A 25,097-nucleotide genomic window follows, 5' to 3' on the forward strand; every position below is an offset into this window, starting at 1 on the left:
AACTGAATGGGGTTGTAATGAACCGGACTGAAGTGGACTGAAGTGAACTGAATGGGGTTGTAATGAACCGGACTGAAGTGGACTGAAGTGAACTGAATGGGGTTGTAATGAACCGGACTGAAGTGGACTGAACAGGTTTATAATAAACTGGTCTGAAATGGACCAAACTAGATAAAAATGAGTTTGAAGCGGACTGGATTTTTCTTTAAACAAACTGTTTTACTTTGTAAAAAAAAAAGGAAACTTGAGATGAGACGTTTGAATCGGCACTATATAAACAAACCATCACAAATAAATCAGGAGTGTTACATTTTATTTGGTCTTCTCTCTTTTTTTTTTAATCTTTTTCCTTTGCTATTTCCACAGGTTAAAACCCATTATAATAGTCAAGAGAAATAAAAACATTTTCACATACTGTATACAGAAATAATACTCTTGACACACAGTAAAAACAGTTGATTAGGCCCAGCCCAGTGCGAGATTTCACATAAACGCAACAATAATGAATTTTCAAAGCCTGGAGGTCTGCGAAACCTTTTAACTCGCATGAGCAGAGACAGTTCTGAGAGATGTAAAAATGGATTCATGGCCACCAGGACAATGCCATGATTGTGTTATTGCATCGCCCAGGCTGTAAGAAAACACAAAGAACAAACATGGAAATGAATCCTGAACAGTTACAAAAAACAAGAAAGAGCATGTAGATACATGGACGGAAAAGAGGTCAGGCTTGTCTGCTTCATTAAGGTAGTCACAAAGACCTCATCTCCGCCAAGCAGTTTTTTGCACATAAAGGTTTTAGTATGGGTAGCACAATGGGACATGATTCGGTTTGGGATTTTTATGCAATGTACACAGAGAGCTGCATTTCAAGCTTTAACAGGCAATTCACTTAAAAACCTCTGCTTCTTCCAAATACTGGGGTCTGCAAAGAAAACATTTACATCCAGATGCAGGCATATTGGAGAAGTGGAATGTAAAGTCGCTTTGCCTTAAATGAAGCACCCATACATGCATCTTTAAATGCTCCAGTGAAAACTTTAAAAAACGTGCTCACACAAACCAATTCATCCATCATCTTAATGTAGACTGTGTCAATAGCCATCCAGAAATAGTTTAGTCCAGTGTTTAAAAGATGGCCAGTCATAAATATTCTCTTCCCTCTAAAAAAAAAAAAAAAAAAAGCTGTGAATGGTCTTAAATAGGCTGGCAGGAAGCTATGAGGATGAAAAAGCTGTTCTACAGTACTGTGATGCTGTGAGTGGGACGTTTTACCAGTAATTTGAGGGGATTTGTACCAACCAAATCGTTTCAAATGGCTTTGTGTTTAGAGATGAGCTCCTGAAAGAGAACACCTACAGGGAAATACTCTCAAGCCTCAATCAAACAGTATCCCAGGAATTTGATATATAATTTAAAATGTTTAATCTGGTTAAATGTCATTTCAGAAAATTTATTCCTGATTTCTTATCAACCGAAATGACTGGATGAACCGGCTCCCTTTGTTACAGCATTTTACTGGGCCAAACTGCAGTTTCAGATGCTAGAAGGACCTTAAAAAGTCCCTTTCTGTAACGCAGATACTCCGATCGGTTCAACTAAGATGAATGTAAAAAATATATCTTCTTTAATCAGCAGATAATGACTGTAAAAATCATTTTGCACCATGTATGTCTGAGACACTGTAGAAACAGACATTTACAGGCTGAATGGCTTCTGATGGAGGACCATCTCAATATGCCTAGTCTGTAGCTAGACAGAACAATAATCCCAAACACCGGGCTGCATGCAGTCAGGTAAAGGTCGGGGAAGCGGATTTAGGCAATGGACTGAATAACCTCGCAGAAATCCACGCGCATTTTCCAAACGCAGCGCCAGCTCGCTGCAATAGCCCTTACTGTGTTCCTAAAGGCAAATTGGTCTTCAATTCATTCAGCTTTCACTGTAGCAGAGGGTAGAAAGGACAGCAGATGGTGACCTTGGATGCATACACTAAAAGGATTAGGAATAATATTCATAGTTTCAGAAAGCAAACATTGGCGCCATCTCTCACAGGCATGGCTTTTGTCCACTTCCCCACTGGGACGTGCAACTCCATCATGGCCGATGAAAGGTCATATCTGATCATTTAGTCGCGACCTATTAACGCTAAACAAAGGTCTGGGCAGGTGTCTCAGTTTAATATGAGCCAGAACAAGTAATAATGTGCCTGGCTCGCAACAAGTAATAATGTGCCGACGCAACTGAAACAAGGCTGAAAACCAGCTATATTGGGAACAAGAACTTAATTGAGCAGAAGCAAGAGCAGCCAGGAAAGGTAAATGGGGTGAAAAATACTGAAATGCCAGGCCATCTATTTCTACATTGCAGGAATTACTCTTCAGTGACCTGTCAAGGTAAAATTTAATCAATAAAGTATATCTACCACATGTAAAGATTAAGTTTTTTTTCCAATCAGGCTTATTGAATGGGTCTGCAATTTTTTTCACAAGAGAAAAGTCCAGACTTTAAGTCACACAAGGAGTGGGGGATGTTTACATGCATACAGTGCTCTGCTACTCTGAGTCGTCAGTTCAGTTTAGGCCTTTAGATGAGCCTAAATGAGATATTCAGTTTGCCTTTCAGCAGAATTTACACGTTTCTGTTCCAGACCCTGGTTAGTTCACCCAGAGGGCTGAGAATACATCTTCTTCCATCAACAAGACATGCTAGCATGTAGTCACCGTTGCATATATCGCTTTGATTTATGTCAGTTCCCCCATGGCTGTTTTCACAGATTCATAGAAAGTGATTGGGATCACACTGATATGTCTGCATAGTTAAAGAAACAAAGTGAACTGAAGTCAGTCTGGCTACAAATGAAATGTCAGGAAACTAGCAAAGACAGGAGGACTGGTAATAAATAGGTTTGACAGTCAGTGTGTTAGGAGGAGTAGGGGAAAAGCTGTGTGAGCTAATGCGCTAACACACCAGGATAATAATTTTAGCTTAGCTTTAGCCACCTAAAGCTAGGTTGGAGGTTGAGAAGTTGTTGTGCAGCTTGTTAGCTGCTCAGGTTAACATGCTACACCAGGGGTAGGCAACTCCAGTCCTGGAGAGCCACAGTCCTGCAAATGTTAGTTTCTCTGCTGCAACACACCTGGCACACATCAGACCTAACTAGCAGTTTGACATCAAACTCTGCACACGTCTGCCATTGATTTGGATCAGGTGTGTTGCAGCAGGGAAACTCCTAACACTTGCAGACCTGTGGCACTCAATGACCATAGTTGCCTATCCCACAAACACTAGCAAAGGTTAAAAAGGGTGATATGTACTACATGAATACTCCACTGAGCCCCCTTTTTGTGAAAGAGAGTTAAGTTAAAGTGGATTTCATTATAGCAGGATTTTTGATGGATTTGTTCTCATTCTTATTTTTTTCCTTCTATTTGTGTCAGACAGCTAAACGTGTCAGAAACTGAGAGTGAAAAGAAGCTGAATGAGAATACAGGCTGTCCCAGAATGTCAATTCGCTGAATAAAATCCTGATGCAGAATGTCTTGAACATTTTTCACACAGTGAAGGTGATGTGTTCAGCTTAATAATACTAAAATAACAAATCTGTATGACTGTTTTAACTCAACCTTACATGTAACGGTGCTGATTTAACTATTTTGGCTTCAAGACGACAGAAACAGCAGATTATTGAGGTCCTTGCTGAAGGATTTTCCACGCTTTAATCGCCACCTTCATTCATTCATTCATGTTGTGTACAGCTTATTCCAGGAAGCAGAGAAGCTGGAGTCTATCTCAGAAATCATCAGGCGAGAGGCAGGATCACGCTCGACAGGCCATCACCGGACCAATAGTCCACTCAGTGTCACTAAATAGCACCGGCCTCATGGAAGCCTTTATCTGATTACAATTACAGCTGAATCACTGGTCTAATCAGGTTCAAGCAGATAATAAGTATGCATGTAAACATCATTCACAGAGCCGCATTAAGCTTTACGTATGTGGAAGGAACGCAAGTTAGATGTTTTTTTAGCTGTGACTCCTTCACAAAGCCAATAATAAGAAGCCATTGACGTGTTTTATTCCGACTTCTTAGCTGTGAAATTATAAAACAAAATAAATAAACGTAAGCAGCCTCCAGATGAGACGAGCAGTCAGGACTTCTGTTCCTCCACTGAGCTGTCTGATTAGATTTTATTCATGTGACACGCTGACCGTTAGTTTTTCTCTGATTACCAGGAAATGGTCTGAGCATTGAGATCATGAAACCAGTTTTTTCTAAGCCACTGAAGGGCTGGAGAGCGGCCGGCCAGATATCCCTCTGGCCGGTGGGGCATTCAGCACCTGTCAGTCTGCTCTCAGGGCTGCGATTTACAGTGACGGATGCCTGGAAGAGCAGAGTGTCACAAAACACTCATCAAGACTTTCTTATTGGAGTGTTGGCTGCCATTTCACGCAGACAAACGCCAGCTAAGCTTTTCAAAACCTCGATTCAGACATACCTGTCAGAGACAGCCTTGCTGGAGGGAGTCCAGTTCATTCCCAGCACTGAATCAGGTTAAGATTACACTGAAAACTGCAGAAAGGTCTCAACCACCCCGCCCGGCTATGTCGGGAAATTTCACATTTCAATCATCTCAATATCCTTTTCCACTCCTCTTTTACTTACTGTCGACTCTGAAAGCTGCCCAAGCGTAACGTCTATCAGAAGATAGCTCCTGTATCTGTGTTAACTGGAAGAAACAAGCCAATAACTCTTCATGCCAACTTTGCTGAATGAAGTGATGAAAGGTGGGGACTACTGAGGCCGCTTTAAACCTCACAGTTTGGATCAACACAGAGTCGTGTCTAGGAGGAGGCAGGAGGTCAATAATAAAAATGTAGACAAGCCAATCTTTCAAATTCTTGGAGATGTCAGATGTCAGAGTGCTAGTTTTGTTTGTAGACGGTTTATGATTTTGCTAGCAGCAGATTCTGTATGTATGCAGCTTTCCTGCAGCAGCTGCAACATGATGCTGCGTGTCAGACGGCACACTCCCCTTTCCATCTCTGACACGCTTACATCCTCAAAATGGCAGCAAGTGCTGGATGCAAATGTTGTGGCCAGTTAACACAGCTATAAAACCTTTTGCCTCGGGCAGCAGTGGGACAACACACATGTAAAAACCAGGTCCAAAACATAAAAAAGGCTCTGTCTTTTATGATAATTACTGAAATGCTTGGTAGATTTACCGGCCGGGGGAACGGTGGGAGGAAATGAAAGAAAAGTAGCCTCTACATGAGCTGAGCGATAGGCATGCAGAAAACATAAAAAGTCCCGTCATCGTCAGCAACAGAGAGGCAAAGAAAGGAAGAAACATTTCTTCTGTGTAACTTTAAAAAGGTTTACTGCTTAAAATCACGGTTTGAGCCAAAGCAGGAAGCAGCTGGACATCTCATCCTAGAGTTTTCAAAGCTTTTTGTACCGTCAGAGCAAATTAATTAACCAAATATCTGAACCCTTAAATGCTCCCTGCTCTTATCGAGAGGCTAATTATCACTATCTGCTTCCTCTGTTCATCAGAAGGATTATTAGGTTTAATCACCTCCCCTTCAGAGACAAGGTTGTAACTCTGCGTTGGAACAAAGCCGTGGTTTGTCTCCTGCCACGGAGCCAATCAGAATTTAAACTCGGTCATTTTCACGTCCCGGCAAGAATTTGTGCTGCAAGCGGCTCTCTTTCAGTTGCTTATACATCATACAAGCATGATGTTGAACCCCCCCCCAAGAAGTTATTAAGTTTTCGCTGCTGTAGCAACTTACCATCCACCTGCCAAACACCATCCATTTCCCAAAGTGATTTTACAAAACTCTTTTGGAAAGAGTCCCGACCATGCTACATTTGGCAAGCAGGATGATGAGTGACTGAAATGACTGTGAACTGAGAGTTCTGCACGTTCTGGTGTGGAAAATGGACATTTCTACATCTCTGCAGTAAAATTTGTCTTCCTATATTGCCTGTGTGGGTGGTGAAAGTCCAACACGACCGCAGAGGCAGAAAACACAAACTTTTTACCAGATTCTCTTATGAATTTTGTATGAGAAGGTCAATACTGGTGGCAAACTGAGATAAAAAAAAACAGCCAAGTCAGCAATTGTCATCTCCAAACTTGCAGATTTAACTCAAGTTTAATGAAAAATTGGAAGCTGTCCCCGGGTTTTGAAGGTGTGTTAGAGCGGAGACTATGCAGTCCTTTGCCTGAAGCAGTGACTCTGGAAAACCGCAGCTAGTTGCCTGGCAACCTCACGGTGACAAACCGGAGCTGAAAGTATGTTAAAATAACTATAATCAAGACCTGAAGTGAGAAAATCCATCAGGTTGGTTTGCTTTAACGCTGGGACCTAATGGGAGGTGTGCTCAGATGTTTAAAGGCAACATTGACCTTCTTAGCAGCAGTAGTTTTTGATGAGCACTCACAGTAAAAACAGATTTACTCCATGCAACATAGTTTGGGCAGGAAAATGACATTCCTCAAAACACTGTTGTTTTTCAACCTAAATAAACCAAAATAGCTCCTCCAATCAGTCTGGAGTGGGCTGTTTGCTCACTGCTGGAGAGGAAGACAATGAAATATTGCATTATTAGTATTAATAATTTGTTGGATGAACTCCTGGAAAAACTGTAATATTGTGGGGGGTTTAGAACTAGAGGAAGGTAAACAGTTTCTGTGGTTGTCCCACACCTCTTCTATGCTGCACTACAAGTAAATCCCTTCATCCCACTCAGCTCCACATGGAGGTAAAAACTACTTATTTCCTTTGTCCTAGCCCTCACACTCACAGAGGCCTTCTTTGGCACATGAAGGGGGCTCCCCCGTCTCGTTTCCTGCTCTGTGAGGCCTGCCAGCCAAACGAATCCGTCTAATTCCTGGCATTTGAGGGGAATGTGACTGGAATGTTATCTCGCCTTCAAGTGGAATGCCTGGGTCATGGCTTTGTCTTGAATTTCATGAGCAGCCTAGAAAATCCACACTGGCTGTGTTTCTCCCATCATGCAATAATCAGGCACAGTTTGGAAAATAACTAAGCTTTCCTTGAATGAGTCTAGACATTCATGCATTCCCGCACACGCAGGCGGTGTTTTCTTACAAAGCAACACTTAAGCTGATTTGCACATTTGGGCCAAATTCATAGCGTCTTACCTACGCAGCAGATTAACCATTCAAGGAGCCTAGAGAAGATATATTAAAAACACTTCAGAAAAAAGTGAGGGACTCCAAATTTCCATTGTCCTGAATGCTTTCAGTCTGCAGGGAGGTAGAGGCAGATGGAGCTGTGCAAGTCGCCTTATCCACCTCTGCATTGTCACAATGCTTCAAAGCTAAGGGGAGATGAAAGCAAATGATATGATAGAATCTGGAGATGGGACTGCTGATCTGTATTCTGCTCCTTCAAAGGGAAAGATTAAGAGAGATAGACAGGAAGAATGAAATGGGCACCAGCAATTGGTTCACAGGCAGCTATCCCACAATGCATTGTACCACCTTTCACTTGGCTTTCTGTTTTTTCTACAGCAGCTGGCTGGTGTATACATAAGACCCGCCATGATTGGTGCTCCCATGGGGGCGACGTCCCTCAGAAAGATCCCAAATCCTGGCGATGGTGCGGAACAGAAACTGTCCTGGACTGCATTCCTGCATTAAAAACTTCAAATCTGTCCAAAGGAGAAAGGTTTTAAAAGCGGTCGTCTCTGAGTTGCGTTGGGGACTTGAAGGGTTTGAGGCCCTGTATTCTGCGGGGGTGGGCTCTCTCTTTGGTCACATCCAGAGGCTTGCTGCAGGCCGCCCAGCTCAGGTCGAGAAGGGGGGAGTCAGCCGGGTTTATCGGCGCTATCCGGAACGTGGGCAGAGTCGGGGAGCCGTTGGCAGAGCACGGCGCAGACCGGGAAGTGGAAAACGGAGCGGAGAACGGGTCGAAGGGCGAGGCAGCGTCCGAGCTGCAGCGGGGGTCAGCCTTGAGGGCAAAGGGGTCGCAGTCTGGGGAGGGGAAAGGGTCGCAGTTGGTGAAGGGGTTGGTGGGGGAGGGCTGATATCCTAAGGGGTTGGTCTCTGAGCGGAGCGGACTGCGCCCACTGGCAGAGTTCCTGCCACCTGCTGAAATGAAGCTCCAGGGGTCAATGCGGGGCCGGATGGGAGATGGGCGGGGGCGGGGGATGACACTGACCTCCAGCCGGCGGGTCTTGGGACTCCAGAGGGCGGGGTTGGGGTGGAGGAAGTAAGGTACTGAAGCCTTGTCCTCAGAGTCCTGCGTGTCTTGGCATAACGGCAAATCCAAAGCTGAAAGGAAGAGAAACAAAAACATTTAGCACACGTGTGTGTGTGTGTGTGTGTGTGTGTGTCTGTGTAGGGGGGGGGGGGGCATACAATATAGAGCAAGTGATAGAAACTCTGATCCAGCAGCGCTTTAAACCACTCTTTAAATGTATAAAGAGTAAATGTTTTTTATGTATAAGTGCTCTAAAATCCTCAGACATTAATATTTTCTCAGCTTTGTTCCCTAAATCATTTCAGAAATTACAAATCTCCAGAAAATTACCAAAGATTCAGTCATTTTTAGGATTTTTAAGCTTTTAGATGCCTTTTAAATGTTCTGAATTGCTGAATTATTTACAAAAAAAAGCTGAAAAGAGAAAAAGTGAACTATTTCTGTATATTACATGAGAGCAGATGCAAACATAAAAAATATTAACAGCAAAACTCATTTGACTGGAGGAGTATTTTTAATCTACTAATCGAGATGCACAGTGAAAATTCTATGTTGCCTAAAAATTGACTGAATGTTTGGTCATTTTGAGCAGGTACAAGGTTTAGTGATTTATGGAAAAAGGCAGAAAAGAAATACAAATTTTGACGGAAAAATTAATGATTTTACAGTTGTTATGCACAGAAATTTCCCTCATTTTGAGTATGAAAGACATGCAAGAGAAAAAAAAACATCGATTTAAAAAATCTGACCAATAAGAAGAGTTACTGCAAAACTTCATGCCACTGTGCCACAAAACAGCTGAAATAAATCGCAAAGTAAAAGAGAAAAAAGTTGAGGACAGAAATGTGTTGAGGACAAATGGATCATTTTAAAGTGAGTAATCCTGCCTGCTGTGGTGCTACTGCTTCATTTTTCTCTTCATTTGCATTAAATTTAGCAAAACCCAGTAACTTGTGCAGAAAAACACAAACATGAAACATGGCAGCTGCAGAAAAAGGACCTTTACAAGCCAAGAATGCTGACAGAATTAGTCTAAATTAAGTGTAGCATACGGCTGCGTAACTAGCTGATGGGGCTGCCGCAGCGTCAGACAAAGTGTAAATTAGCGCTGACAAGAACATTAAAGTCAGGATAAATCATCATGAATGAACATTTGCCATTTCCAAATTGTGATGTGTCTGCCAAACAGCATTATTCACATCAACAGCTACTTTCCAAGGTGGCTGAGTTGCTCAGCTGACATAAAGAAGAAGCAATCCAGACTCACATGAGCGCAGCCAAACAATAAAAAGACAGAGAAGAAAGATTCTGAATCCCACTTCCAGCAACCTTGAGGCAGTCTGTCTCTGCATTTCAGTCATTCTACTCCGTAAACATTTCAAGATGTTTAGCTAAATCATTTGCTTTTAATTACATGTAATTTCCTCTTGATTCTGTTCCTCGTGATAAGCACAAGCGATTTGTGACATTACGGCTGTTAGCTGCAGAATCAGCACCTGGGGGCCGAGCTGTGAGATCCTCTCTATGGAGAATCTGCTGCTTTGTGAGTCAATCGGACCAGATACAGAGTGTGAAATGCTACAACAGGGCGTTCTAAGGGCCTCCTAGAGCCCACTCACTATTCAAACAACCAATTCTCACCTCATTACAGCTCAACGGTGTCAGGGCTTCTAAGAAATGCAGATTAACCTTTGGAGGGGGTGTATGTAGTGCACATGAATGTGTCGCTCATAAGTGTTTTATAAATGTCACTCATTGTTTTATAAAAAAAAAATGCTACATTACATATATCTGTGACATAAATGAAAGCTAATCCCTCCCAATGTGACATCGCAGGGTCTTCCATGCATGTCTTGTCAAACACGATGCATCATGCATACATACCAAACCGCAACCACAAATCCCAAGAAGCTGCAACGCTGTTTCAAATCTAACAGAATAATTTGATTTACTAATCTCATCAAACCATTTGCCATTTTATAGCCAACATGAGCTCACTGAATCTCAAATCGGAGACATTTTGTGTCTGAAAATGGAACAATTTCTGTAAAATGTTCCATGATGGAAAATTGCAAAGATCGCCCATCAGGAATAGATGATGGCGGATCAGGAGGAATCTCTGTGGACATGGGACTAAAGGTCAAAACTAGATACTGGAGGGCCTTCAAGCACAGATCACTTCCAGAAATCCACACATGCAGGTTAAAGTTTCCAGGATCCAGAAACACGCCGTCTTCTCTGGACCAAAGCTCATTTAAAATGTTCTGAGTGGAAACTTGGATGAAGATGTGGAATAGTTTGTGGACAGCATGGACGGCGTGTCCTGCAGACTAAAGAGGAGAGGGAGCATCCAGCTTGTTATCAGCCTGCATCTCTGATGGGATGGGGTTGCATTAGTGCCGATGGCGTGGGCAGCTTCCACATCTGGGAAGCTCCATCAATGCTGAAACATCTGCTCCCATCCAGACAACGTCTCTTTCAGGGAAGACCTTGCAGGTTCCACCATGCTGGACCACATCCTGCATCATCACGGCATCATGGTGGAACAGGAGAACTGGTCTGCAGTCCAGACTATAGACTGTATATAAACATGGGCGGAGCCTCCCTAACATCACCCGTAAGTTTCGTCTGAATTGAAGCTAGGTGGGCGGTTCCTAACATTACCATCTAGGCAGGGGCATGTGCGTTGTCTCACCCGGAAAATACAAAAATGGGCAAAGAGGTGGAGCTGAGAGGGGGGCTGTGAGCGTCATGGTGGATGATTGACATTGAGCGAACTCCGAGCTTTCTGTAGCTAAAAGCTAACCGAGCTAACCTGGAGATAACAGGAGCTAACCAGCTAACGGAGGTAAGCGGGCTAAAGCTAAGTCACGTTGTTAACCGGCTAAAAACAAGTTTATTTCTGCTGTAAACATGTTTATTCCTGCTGTAAACATGTTTATTCCTGTAATAAACATGTTTAATTCTGCTGTAAACATGTTTATTCCTGCTGTAAACATGTTTAATTCTGCTGTAAACAAGTTTATTTCTGCTGTAAAGTTGGTCTTTTTAACATGGGAGTCTATGGGGATTTGCTCTGGTTTGCAGCCCCTAGTCGATGACAGGGAATTGCAGTTTTTGACACTTCCGCCTAGGCTTTACTTTTCACCGCCAGAGGCTGCCGCTTCGTCCGAACCTTTCACCAGTAATAAACATCTGGAGCACCATGAAAACAGAAAAGTCCAGGAAGCGCGATCCAGGACTGTAAAGCAGCTAGAATCCTGCATCAGACCAGAATGGGACAACATTACCTCACATGACTTCCCAGATGTTTGCTTCCCGCACAGTTAATAAAAGAAGAGGAGGTGCTGCACAATGCTGAACATCCTCCTGGAAACACTTTTTACAGACGTTATGCTGCCATTAGATTCATAATGAGCTCATATTTTCCATGAAATGCTTGTATTGATATGCTGATATGTTGTTTATGTGCTACTGAGAACAATAGAGATTTCCAACATGATGCTTTCTGTTTTTATTTCACACCGTTTCCCAACTGTCTGGAAATTGGGGTTACACATGAAGAAGAAGCCAGTTCTCACCTCAGCTGCGTCATCTCATGTTTTACATTTTCCTTTAAGTTTCCAACAACGGAAGACGTGATGCTAGCTTTTCTTAGCAAGTATTAGCAGAGAAGTACCGAGGGCCAGCTGTTACCTGAGATATGCAAATAGCAGAAGAAGACAGCTTTGATGTAAAAAGAAAACTCCGACAGCACTGACGAATCCTTTGTGAGGTGAAAAAGGAAAGAAACTCGCTAAAAGAAAGCCACAATAATAATTCTCCAAGAAATGAGGGAAGGTTGTCATGCTGAGGAGGTACATAAATGTACAATCCAGATTTCTCTGCAGAGCCTCCTGAAACATATTCAGCGAGGAATTGCAGATGAATCACGCGGTTCAATTAAAAAGCAAATCAGTGACTCAGGCTGTACTTTAAAGAAGCTCTCTTATGATTTAGCATTGCACTTAATTAAGTGAGGACACATACAGGAGGTGGATTTAAAAAAAAGGGTATAATTAAACTAGCGGGGGCAAAAATATTCTAATTTCCCGCACCACCCATGACTCAACATGACTGAATCTTTCGTTTAGCAAATCAACAGTTGTTTGTTTGGATGTAAACCAGGTAAACAAACCTAGCTGGGAAGCATGGAGGGAGTGGCTGGACCTCCTCCTCCTATCGGATCCGTTTTCCCAGGCCTCACAGCTGACGGAACTGGAGCTGACGGTCCATTCACCCGGACTGTTCCGGTCCTGCTGCATCGGGGTCCCAGGGCTCGGTGGACTCTGGGGCGTTTGTGGCGTCCTGGGTCCCCTCTCACGGGGGTTTGGTGGCGGAGGAGTCAGGGGCAAAGGTTTTAGTTCTTGGTACTGCAGGGCTAAATCCAGAAGTGGTCTGGGGAGTGGCTCAGAGGTGGAGAAGGCGATGAGGTCGTCCACTACTGGGGGGTCCGAAATTAAGGGCTTAGGATAGGAAATCTCAAGTTCTGAGAAGTCACGGTCCTCCAAAGAAGGGGGATTAGTTCGAGGGGGCACCCTCGGGGGAATGTCCAGACACCGGCCGAGTCCGATGGAGGCCAGCAGGGAGCCACTGCCCAGCAAGGCTCGGTGTGTGTTCTTAACCATCCCACTGAGAGAACCCCTTTCAGGCATGGGGGAGCCAGCTGGTGAGCCATTCCCGTCCTCGCTGCCCGAGTCAGAGGGAGGAAGACGCAGGCTGTCCTTCACTGAGGAGCCTGTGGAAGGAAACAGTTTTAGGAGAACAGAAGTAGAAGAAAGAAAAGAATGACTCAGCAGGTTAAGTATTCGTCCCGCTCCTGTTCAGAATTCCCATTCATGTGGACTGTAGCTGTGGCTCAGGTGGGACACAGTACCGTTCTGAGCAGGGGTTGGTGTGGAGGGCCGGTATTCCTCAAAGTCATCCCTGAACTCGCCGCTGTCGTTGCTGTCTGATTCCAGGAGCTTGGCTCTCATCGACAGGCTGAAAGCAACCAGAATGCAAATCAAACCCAATGCGGAGTGGTGACTGTTTCTGTGTGGAAGGACAAGTTCCTGCTGGTGTACCTGCTTTCCTGGGGACTGAGGCGCAGGACTTTAGGGCTTTTGGGACTCTTGGGGCTCTGGGGCCTCCAGTGGGGGCTCAACCTCAGGTCTCCATTTGCTTGTTTAAGAGAAGGGGCCTCTAAGGGCCAGACGGAGCTGCGTCCAAATGTCCTGCTGCTGTCGCTGGGAGTGACTGTGGAGGAAAAGGAAAAAAATAAAAACAGGTTTAAATGAACATGAACATGCACTCTAATGAGCTGGTTTTCACCAACAAATCCACACAGCCCTGCAATCATGTCTGACACGGAGACCTTCAACTGACCCCTGACAGCACATCCACAAAGCTTCAATCCACTTTTTGTAGTCGGTGCCTCCATTAACTCTAAAAAAATGATCCCATAGGTGCAGTTTACACAGAAAACACTATATATAACCCCAGCTTCTTCAGGAGATGTGGAGATAAAATAAAAGCTGAGACAACATCCGTCAGACTACATCAACACATCTCGTCCAATTACTCTGAAACTATTGCAAAGTGTCCAAACAGCCACATATAGGACGTAAAAAAGTTCGACTTTTTGACACAATACTTCGTAAATATCCACAATGCACTTCCATAATGAACAACAAATCCAACATTGTGCAATCGCAAGAAATGATTTTATACAAGATAGTGCTAACGTCAAAGCCAACACGCTGAGCAGGTCGTCAGTGTTTGTCGTCTCAGTTTAACATGTTCAGAAACAGATTTACCTGAATTTGGTCAATCAGTAAAAGCAGGAAAGGTTCTTGTGACCATGTCTGAACTAAATTCTGCACTTCTTATTCACCTTAAAGCAAATATACAGCTATTTTTCAGTGGATGATGGGAAGTGCTACTCCGATGCAGCCGATGCTTTTCCACACATGACCATCTGCAACCTCATGCAAAGTATTCATATTTTTTAAGTACTCATTTTTAAAAATTGACTTGGTTGGAATATGTGCCTTCAGCTGCCACTAACAGCTGAGCTTTAACCAATCAGAGAAACAAAGTAGAGCTTGTTGTGAAGGCCAAGCTGCAGGCCAGTTTGCAGTTCTTCCTACAATGTGTCATTCACTCGTAAAAAAAACAAAACAAAACTGTTTTTCCTCATTTACACAATCAGAAAAACCACAATGTAAGTTGCTTTTTTTTGTTTGTTTGCAAAATTATCCTCTAAATTTAGAAAAGAGCTTTTTTGCATTCAAGTAAATGTGATATGTTCTGTAATCCCAGTTTTCTTTCAATGAAAAACAAAAACATCTAAATATCTGACAGGGCTACAAAGCCAGTAAAAAGTTGCACATGCATTTATGCTAGCCTTAGCAGAAACCTTTCACATGCATCAACTAAAGGTGTGCAAAATGCATTTTCTCATTTTCCTGACTCCACCTGTCTCACAGGGAATAGTTAAAGTAGTTTAGGGGCTTAACGGTTTGGCAAAACCACGGTACAATGGAACACATGCAAAACATTAAACTGCTTAACTTTGCTGTAAACAAAAAAATGTGTGATGATATTTAAAATGAAACCAAAAACATAAAAGAAAACTAGAAATTCTTCAATAAACGTTCTTGAAAAAATAAAAAACATGACCCTAAAAGGGATAAACCTCCTCTGTTTTATTGGGGGGGGGTTATGTTTCAAGGGAAAAATAAGGCATTTTAACCTGTACAAATATCAATGTTTTTAAAAGGTATAAAATAAAAAGACAAAGCAACACGATTAGCTGCAGGACGAAGACATGTTTGGTTAATAAAACAGTTTGAATGAGACATTTTCAGATGAAGTATACAGAGTATACTCTGTAATGTACCGGTAGTCTGTAAAACTCTTTTCCATGTTTTGTTTACTTTTTGTCCATTTACACTTCACTGAAAAGCTGAAGTTCTCCCAAACGGGATATTTTAATGCTGGGAAAGGGTCTTTCTCGTTGAAAGTGTCGCTAGCCATGTTGTCTGCCAACCAGAGGCTGAGCTGATGTTTAAGGCTGAAGCATGCAATGCAGAAACTCTCCCATGCAGGACCTCAGTACGCCCCCATATGGAACATGTACCATCACACCCCTAGTTAAAAGTGAGCAGATTATTAAATCAGGCAAGATTAACTTTAGGAGATTTTGGAGTTTAAATTTATCCAATATTTGCTGGGAATGAGAAAACACTATTCCCTGAACCATCGCTGATTGTTTACAAACTTCCAGTGTTGTGTCCATCATTTAGATAGAAAAGATGTTTGTTTGTTTTTTTAAAACATATTTACACATAATGGTAAAACTATGGACGGTTTCCCAACACCTAGACTAGACTAGGTCTAGAATCAGTTTAACTATAAAATCATCTTTAGGTGTTAGCCAACGACACCAACATGGCTTGTGGGCAAAATGCATTGACATAAATGCTGATCTGCTGAAATTGGAAATAGTTTCAATTTTGATATTCCCCTTTTTTAGGTTTCATATCTGACGCTGGGTCACTACATTTAGTCTTTGGTTTAAATCCTTGTTCCTTGTACAGGAACTGAAATGAGGAATAACAACGTGAACTCGACAGAATCCTGCCCCCAAACATGCTGCCAACACATCCAGCAAAGCCACTTTGCAGGAATGTAGAAGATACTAACTAATTTCAACCCTGATTCCATTAATTTCCTAAAAACATGACTTGGTTTGACTTTTCTTGTTATCTAATTCAGCAAAATATGGCACCATGGAAGTGAGACTAATGCAAATCAGTTCAGTAGCTGTGAAGACAAATATGGTTTGTAGCCCCAAAGAATAAATCACTGCTTGCTACTGAGAGAGTAAGCATAAATATCCACTAAACACAGTCAATGAAAGGCACAGTAGTGGCTTAGTGACAACCATTAAGGACAGTCATTAGCAAATAAAGCAAACCAGTCTGCTATTTAATGAATAAATGAAGTTGGCAGATGTTTTGGATTCACAAAGCACTTTACAGAAGATGTTTGTGCTTATATGTCAACCCCTGTGGTAATTGTTTCATAAAAATCCCTTTTATTGCCTCTTGCTACCCCAGAAATTTCCTTTTGGGGTTTTTTAAGAGACAGTGTGTTCTACTGGGTCGAGTATCTCTCCGAAGGGAGAGATCTCAGGACGTTGGTGTAAGAGTCTGACTAGCAGTGGAGTGTTGTAAATCTCTGCTGCTGCTGCAGCCCTTCTTAACCCCTTCTCACAGAGCAATGAATTCCTCCCAGCTTATTTTTAATTCAGTCAACCGCACTGTGACCACTGCATGCATATAAAACTGCTCCTCCTTGGAAAGTGTGGCGGAATGGCTCCCCCTACTGGCTGCATGGTGCTAACAGCAGATGCCAGGAGCAGAAGAGAGGGAAAAAAAAGTGCTGCTGAGAGGAAGTCAGATAATATTTGGACTGGAACAGACTATTGAAAAGGAAAAAGGGTGTGTGTGAGAGACAGAGCAGGGAGGGAAGAGTGAGAGAAAGAGAACGGGGGGCCCACAGGGGGGAAGACAAAAGATGTGTGGGTGGTTGACAGAACATGAAAGGAGAGAATTTGGAAATAGAGCGACGTGACATTGCAACAGAAACTGTGCACGCAGGCATGATTGTAAGTGATTATACAATATTTTACTTTTTTTCTTTTTCAAGCTCTCTCTAGGTTTCGTGCACATGTACAACGAATGCAGCTGTAGCTTTTACTCACGCTGGATTGCACGAAAACGTGGGCCAAAGGAAGGCGAGGAACCCGAACCCAAATCAGGAGAGGTTCGCCTCTTTTCCAAACCCGGAGATGCCTGCACTGTAATCTTATGGATGAAGTCTGAAACACAAACACAAAAACACACACTTTATACAGTTAAATGCAACAAATACACATTGTCAGCATAGTAAAGTTTCTTACTTTCAACAACTAATTTCAAAGTCCAGCATGTTGCAGGAGGAACAACTTCCCTTTACGGGGCACACCTGCTCAGCTGCAGTTTTAGTGTTGCTGCTGACCATGTTCATCCCTTTATGAGCACAGTGTAGCATCTTCTGATGGAAACTTCCAGCATGATGATGCACCTTGTCACAAAGCTCACATCATCTCCACCTGCTTTCTTCAACATAATAATGAGTTCACTGTCCTCCAGCGGCCTCCAGTCACCAGGTTTTAATCTAACAGAGCAGTAGTTCCCAATCTGTGGTCCCTGAGGCTCAGACTGTAATTTAAATTAAGGCTATGACTACACAGAGACAAGCTAAGGTTTATTTGCTTTAGTTGGTTTCATCTGGGTCTTCATGGAACCAGGATTTTGGAAGCCTGAAAACAATAACTTTGCACTATTTCATTATTCAGATGATTTATCCTTATTAAATGCTGATTCCTTAACGAACTATAATGATGTTTTTCATCAAAAGAAAAGAGTCGTCCAGAGTTAATAATTTATGTTGAGAAGCAGCCAATGACAGCATGAAGACAAGCATGGGTTCAACACAGGGGGCGGGGGTTCCACAGCTTTTTAGTAGTAGTAGTATTTGTTGAAAAGAAAACTATGTATAAAACTAAAAGTAGATATTCAATCATGGTAACCGTTATTTCAATAAAAAACATGTAGAAGAGTTTGAATTTCATCTCCGACCGATTTTATGCTCAATTTAACAGGAAACAACAAGCAAAGGTTCAGCGAGGTGATGGAGAATTTGGGCTGACATATGTGCTGAAGTTGTAGAAGGAAACTATTCAGCAATATTCAGCAAGCTACCATAGATACCAGCAAGAAATGGTCAAACGAGACACTTTATGACACAATAATTTATGCCCTTGTCTAATGAACCTTGAGTCAACGTGCCTTCAGTTAATTCCCTTTATCTCAATACTTGGTTTGGACTCTTGCGTTTCTGAATCACTTCTCTTTAATTAAAAGCTTTTGTACTTAAAGAAGTGAACTGTGGTTAATTATGTCTTCATGTACGTTGCAACAATGTGGTATGGCCTATCAGGGCAAAAATGAGTAAAAGTGGAAACGTCAAACACCTCTGTATATAAAAGATTATCTATCTATCTATCTATCTATCTATCTATCTATCTATCTATCTATCTATCTATCTATCTATCTATCTATCTATCTATCTATGTTTAATGACCTACAGTGGTCCTCAGATTTATTCGTACCCTTCCATTAAAGAAAAGCTAAATTCACAATTGTCACACAAGTAACTGGAAAATGAAAATAAATATTAAATAGGTTTGCTAAATTATAGTAAAATAAGACAAGGCATTTAAATAGAACTGAGTTGAAAAGAATAAATAATAGTTGATCAACAACATTTTTTTTTTTTAAATCAACAATGACACACTTCATTTTGCTTTTTAAAGTGCTACCCAATATATTTGGCTTTTTTTTTTTGCACATTATTCTTTTTGCACTTATACACACTGCAAACTTAAATTGTAGTTTAGCATACTTATTTGTTTAGCACAGCACGCTAAAAGAAGTTTAACCAGTCATTAAGCATTGTATGCTAAAAAAAAGCCCTGTATGCTAAACTGCAATTTAAATGCACAACATGTGGAAGTGCAAGAAGAATAACATGCTAAAAAGTTAGAAAACAGAAAAAATTAATTCAACTATTCTTTTAGTATATTATGCGATTAGAAGTCCAGCTGCTTTTTCAGCACAGAAAAAAGTTAATATGCTCATTAAACACAAGAAGCTCAAAGCATTCTTTTAGCATAATATGCTAAATTAAGCTTAGCTACTCTTTCAGCAGACTATGTTGAAAGACATTTAACTTTTTTCAGGCCTAGTATGTTTAAGAAAGTCTAAGTATTATTTGACCACAGTATACTTGAAGTAGAAGAACAAGTGTTAGCTGAGTATCTTCTTTTAGCAAAGTCTCCCTAAAAATAACTAACCTCCAATGAATGACAGACATTGTTTTATTTTAGTTAGAGTCAAATTCGCCTCATGTAAGAACTCATAAGTATGCTTAATTCAGTTGTAAACAGTAAAGACAACAAAGAAGTAACTTCAGGCTATAAAATGCTCGAGCAACACAGGAGGAAGGAAAAGACCAAAATAGTGGTGGAAAGAGGAAGAGAAAAAAAAGAAAGGGATTCAGGCAGATATGGTTAGAAGAAGAGTAAAAACACTGTCTGGGGACATGAGAGGAAAGGAAGACATCCCTAAAAAGAAAGGGAGTAGGAGGCAAAAAGTGAGAGCGAGTGAGCGAGAGAGGCCGGTATATCCACGGACAGGAAGTATCGAGGCGTGGTTGGCTCGCTCTCCCCGCTCATCAACCCCCAACCACCAGCACCACATCACCGCCTTGCTGCTGCTGGGAAAGGCCTGACCGCCACACAAACACACAGGCACAAACACACACACACACACACACACAGACAGTGCTTTACGCATGCTTGCTTTGCCCAAAATACACTAAAGCGTGCACTGAAGCGCTGGATGGGAACCGCTGCAGGCTGTGTGACTTTGTTACTGCAGAGGACACCAGTAACAGCTGCCAGGTGCATCGGAAGGGGGGGGACATTGGTCAGAGCAGGTAAGTCAGAAATACCATCAGATTTATCTGCTTTATCTACGCAGCGTCAGAGTTTGATGTGTAAGTTTTATTTGTTGCTATAAAATGTGTTCAGAGCCGACGGCTGACAAACAGCCGGAACATAAACACACCTTGGGGCATGCTGATCTTCTCGCCATTCTTGCTCTTGAGCTTGTGCTTTTTGAAGGTGCCTTTCCTCTTCTTGACGTTGGGTTTCTCCTGGTTTTGGTTCAGGTGGAGGATGAGGAGGCTGAGCTCGCGCTCGAACACGTCCTGCTCCCATTGGGCCAACTGCTGCTCGCGCTGTCGAAGGAACTCTTCATGGGACTTCTGCTCCAGAGCCGCTCGCTTCAGCTCCTCTTCACGACATCGCAGCTCCTGATGGAGGAAGGAAAGCGGGTACACAGCAGAAAGAAGGAAGGGTTCATATTAGCAATCATGTGACTGCAGCCAGTCTTTGCGAGTCAAATAGGTCACTGAGCAAGAAAATGATGCCAATACAGCATAATGACTGTTTATTGCTGTGCTTCATCCCAAACAGTAGGTGTCACTACGGAGAAAATAACAGTGCTGCACCGCAGGAGCTGCAGCAGAGCTAGACTTTTAAACTCAGGTTGGCCAGGCGGTGGGTCCCACTGCCATCAAACCCGTTGTGACAGGAGAAATAAAATATCTTTAGTTTTAAAATATCTTTGTATTTACAACAAGTAAAGGTCCATTGAAAGGGAAGTAATCAGGATCTACTAGTTAGTCCTTTTCGAGGGCGGGATGTGGTCCTTGATGTGGTAGTAGGAGGTCAATGGCTTCCCCCACTTATCAATATCATACAACTGTCTAAAAATCACATTTTTTTACAGTATAATTGATATTTTATTTCAGTCATTTGGTTTTTAGGCAACTCAGTAAACAAGAAATGTGAAAAATATATTTCTTTTTTACTTTTTTCTTCTTACATCAAATCAAATCAAACTTTATTTGTATAGCACTTTTCATATAAAGCATATCAAAGTGCTTAACATTAAAAAATTAAAAACGGTTTCACATTTAAAAACACACACACATTACCCACACACACACACACAACCCTTCCTCTGACCACTGATGTCAAAATAAAAACTAATAACTTTAGGATTCTGTCCTCTGTATCTGGCTTGACACTGCTGTGAGGAAACGACATCTGGGGAATCATGTCAGGAGCCGCCCCAGTAATGACCTACAGAGCCACAGGTAACACCCAGGCCGTCACCTGTCCATCTCTCACAAAAATCCCCAATGAACGTTACAGTCAAACACATCTTCCTACACGAGGAGCATCATCAGAAGTAACCATTAGACGAATGTCACCACAGTGTCATTCTTCCTTTCACCACAACCTGGCCAGTCCTGCAGGACTGAATCCTGCATAAACTCCTAAACTCAGCTGCGTGAGAACTGAAAGTGAGCACATACATCTAGTAAGAAAGCACAGATTTTACATCAAACGGCAGAACAAATGAACCTTCCTTCTTCTTGTTCAGCATACATGTGAGGTGAGAGGTGGGACCTTGGGGGTAACTTAAGCCTGTTTGATCAATAGCCATCCTTAATAATTGTAGAACTTAGCACTGTGCAGCATGCTGATTTACCTTCTCTTTGGCCCGGAGTTCATCAAACATGTCCTGAATTTCCAGTTTCCAGTCCTCTTGCAGGGAGTGGAAGGAGTCTTGTGGCATCTCTTCCTTCACCTGCTGCTCAAGAGCCGTCAGCTGAGCCAGAATGGAGCCGAAGCTGGGTCTGCGATGAGGGTCCTGGTCCCAACACTCTGTAAAACATACGGGTAATAGTCATAAACTGTGTTCTGCACAGATGTCACAGAATTATCGTAACTGCAGCAGAAAAATGTTAATTAAATTACATTTTTAATAGAAAAAGAAAAAAACATTAAAAGAAAATACATAAAAGAAAACAGATAAAATACAATAAAATTCAGCTCAATTATATAAAAAAATGTCATTAAATAAAAGTAAAAAGTAGAAAAAATAATATACAATTAATAATAAAGAGAAGGAAATTAAAATTTCAAGAAGAAATAATTAAATATTCCCTGAAAAAATGACATTTCTTCACATAAATTACGATAAATTTATTTTATTTTATTTATAAAATAAAATTCCAGCAGTTGTTCAAGGAAAATGCTGATTTTTGCATCAACCATCATCAGCAGCACTAACCTTTTATTGACACGTCACATGAAATTCTAGACTTTAACCAACCAGACATGAGTTGTGTGTGTGTGTGTGTGTGTGTGTGTGTGTGTGTGTGTGTGTATAAATAGGTAGATCATCAGGCTCTGTGTCTCGCTGTGTTTTCTTGCTAAACCTTTAGGATTACAATCATCTACATGCAAACATGAATTAGCAGCAGAGATTTTCTTTCATTGTGAGGGAACGTCTGAGAGTCAACCGAAGGACTGATTCTAAGTAGTACTAATAAGTAGTAGAAGTACTAAGAAGTACTGACTACTCACGAAGGACTGATTCTAATGACTGCAGTGATTCTGAGAAAAAACAAGATTCTTCAACAGATTCAGATTTACTTCAACTACTCCAGAAATTAGACATTTTAGGAAAATCTCTGAAGAATGATAATAAGTTAAGCATGAATGCTGAAACTTTAAAATAATGGACTTACAGGGGCCTAAACGGATGTTATTTGGAGTCATTTCAGTGGAAAACATAGATGCACTTTAACTGCGATGCAGTTATTTCCTTAAAATGGGAGGAAACCATGCCAGTTTGTCTGTTCCCAGAACAGTTTCACTTCTTTTGCGCCTGAAAGGAGGAAGTCCTTCTCTCATTGACCAAATTACTCCGATTCAGAAGCTGTCAGCTCAGATTTAATGCATAAATTAGACCAAACAACTCACTGGATGTCTCTCCACTCAATATTATTCAACACATATCCTGCAATGCCTGTGATTTTTATTCACAGGCATTAGAGGTACTCATGCCAGCAGAATCTAGAGACAAGCTGATCCCTTATTGAAAGTGTTACGCTTAATTAACTTGCTGTGGGGAGTTTTGCATAATTTGCTGCAAAACTTTGGGCATAATAAGCAGATCAAAAAGCCAATCCCGTAATTAATTAATCCTCTGAGGTGGCCACTGGTGAGTTTGTTCATTTTCCTCCTTTTTTTTAATATTATGACCAAAAAGATGAGAGAAAGCACAGAGGTGAGGTGGAAATATTGCAAAGCATCGATGTTTGGTTTAAATATCTACAGCAGCTGGTGGCATGGCAACAAGCAACCAGGTGACCTGTTGATATAAGTGAGCAAAAGAAGAACATATTCACATTGCACACTTCCTCTCTGTCACCATCTTATTAACAGCAAACAGGAATCTGTTTCCTCAACACAGCTTTAATGGAAACTTCACGTGGTGGCAAAGCCAACTTGATCTCACGCCACTGAACTGACTGCCACCACAATAAAAGTGCTGGAAGCACAACTCATTACGTCTCCAAATCCCACCTGACATGAGCTGCGCGAAGGGTTCTGGGCACGTGGAAGGGATAGGCAGGGTGAGTTTGTTGACAGCGACTCCGTAGGCGACGGCCAGTCCATCAATCCCTCTGTATGGCGCCTCTCCTGTTAGCAGCTCCCACAGCAGAACGCCATAGCTGGAGGTGGGACAAACACAGACAAGAAGAAATGAAACATTTAAAGCTGAATTACACAAAATAAAAGAATTGTGACGAGTTCGGTTAGTCTGTTTTATCAGATGCAACTTTTCTGATCAGCCAATCACATGACAGTTACTCAACGCATGTCGTCATGAAGACACGGTCAAGAAGAGTTGCTGAGGTTCAAACTGAGCATCAGAATGAGGAAGAAAAAGGATTTAAGTGACTTTCACGTGGTTTGGTTCTTGGTCTGAGTGTTTCTGATCTACTGGGACTAACACACACAACCATCTCCAGGCTTCTTCTGCTGGTGTCGTTATACTGGCAGTTGGCAAACAATGTGCAGAGGGGGAACTGGTAAGGAGTGTTGTTCAGGACAGACAGCCAAAAAAAATAGACAGAACCATTTCCAGAGTTTCCAGAGAAGGTCTGAAGAAGAGAAAACATCCAGCAGTTGTCTGGACCAGAATTTCTGGTTGGTATCAGAGGTCAAAGGAGACTGGTCAGACTGGTTGGAGATGAGAGAAATACAACAGGAAGTCCAGTAAGCACTGGTTCCAGCCAAGATCTGCAGAACATCATGTCTGAACACACAACACGTCCAGCCTGGAAGCAGATGGTCTCCAGCAGCAGAAGACCACAGCGGGTTCCCTCCTGTCAGTAAGAACAGGAAACTGAGGCTACAATTCACACAGACTCACCAGAACTGGACAATAGAAGATGGAGAAACGTTGCTGGTCTGATGAGTCTCCAGTTCAGCTCCACATTCACATGGTAGGATCAGAATTCATGCTCCTCTTTTCATTGTGTGCAACTTCATCAGCATTTTTTATTTGGAGGGGGGGGGGCGCTGAACCAAAACTACTGCTATATTGGGCCACACACACACACACACACACACACACTGGGCCTACATGCAGACCAGTTAAATACAGGTCAACTTCCAAAGAGACGAGTAATACTGTAGCTTTAAACATGATAACACCTTGAACACTGTGTGTGTGTGTGTGTGTGTGTGTGTGTGTGTGTGTGTGTGTGTGTGTGTGTGTGTGTGTGTGTGTGTGTGTGTGTGTGTGTGTGTGTTGTGCTAGAAGCTGTAACTGAAATGCAGCAGCTGAGAAACATCGGTGCAAAACGCTCTTGCTGAACACAAACACCGGACTTTTGAGGCCACACAATGGAAGCAGCTCGGCGTCCTCAGCAGATCAAGTGTCACGCAGGACTTGGAGCTCCCACACTGTCAATTAACCCTCACCCATGCCAGACTGAGAGCGCTGCTACGGCTCACTCGGTGGAGATCACAGGCCACAACCCTCTTTTTTTTTTTTTTTAGTTCTTTAATTACAACTTCCACACTGTGACTGTGCAGAAGCACTGCTCGCCCTGAGGCAAGCGTTGTCTCCCAAACTGCGGCTTTGGAGACTAGCAGCAGTGGACAGATGAGAGAGAATACCAGAACAAAGATTACCCTTCATTTTCATGCCTGCTTTCCTGCATGCTACTTGCTCATTTAGCTGCTTTCCACCTTGTGCAGAGATTTCTGTGAATAAGAGCATCGCAGG

At 42.2% G+C, this 25,097-nt stretch overlaps 1 protein-coding gene across 1 annotated transcript in view; it reads right to left on the reverse strand.

Annotated features, from left to right (window-relative positions):
• Window positions 1-7,710: 7,710 nt before the first annotated feature.
• Window positions 7,711-25,097, reverse strand: part of LOC306768842 (mitogen-activated protein kinase kinase kinase 11) — a gene marked incomplete at its 3' end in the record, with an annotated part of 44,737 nt that continues 27,350 nt past the window's right edge. The window contains exons 3-10 of the mRNA XM_079257300.1: window positions 23,384-23,532; window positions 21,498-21,673; window positions 20,004-20,250; window positions 17,033-17,149; window positions 13,347-13,518; window positions 13,157-13,263; window positions 12,419-13,018; window positions 7,711-8,312 (exon numbers count right to left, since the gene is read on the reverse strand). Coding sequence (XP_079113426.1) covers window positions 7,711-8,312; window positions 12,419-13,018; window positions 13,157-13,263; window positions 13,347-13,518; window positions 17,033-17,149; window positions 20,004-20,250; window positions 21,498-21,673; window positions 23,384-23,532 — 2,170 coding nt within the window. The remainder of the gene's footprint in view (window positions 8,313-12,418; window positions 13,019-13,156; window positions 13,264-13,346; window positions 13,519-17,032; window positions 17,150-20,003; window positions 20,251-21,497; window positions 21,674-23,383; window positions 23,533-25,097) is intronic.

This window comes from Telmatherina bonti, assembly GCF_933228915.1.
Source record: "Telmatherina bonti genome assembly, chromosome: 18".
Taxonomy (NCBI): Eukaryota; Metazoa; Chordata; class Actinopteri; order Atheriniformes; family Telmatherinidae; genus Telmatherina; species Telmatherina bonti.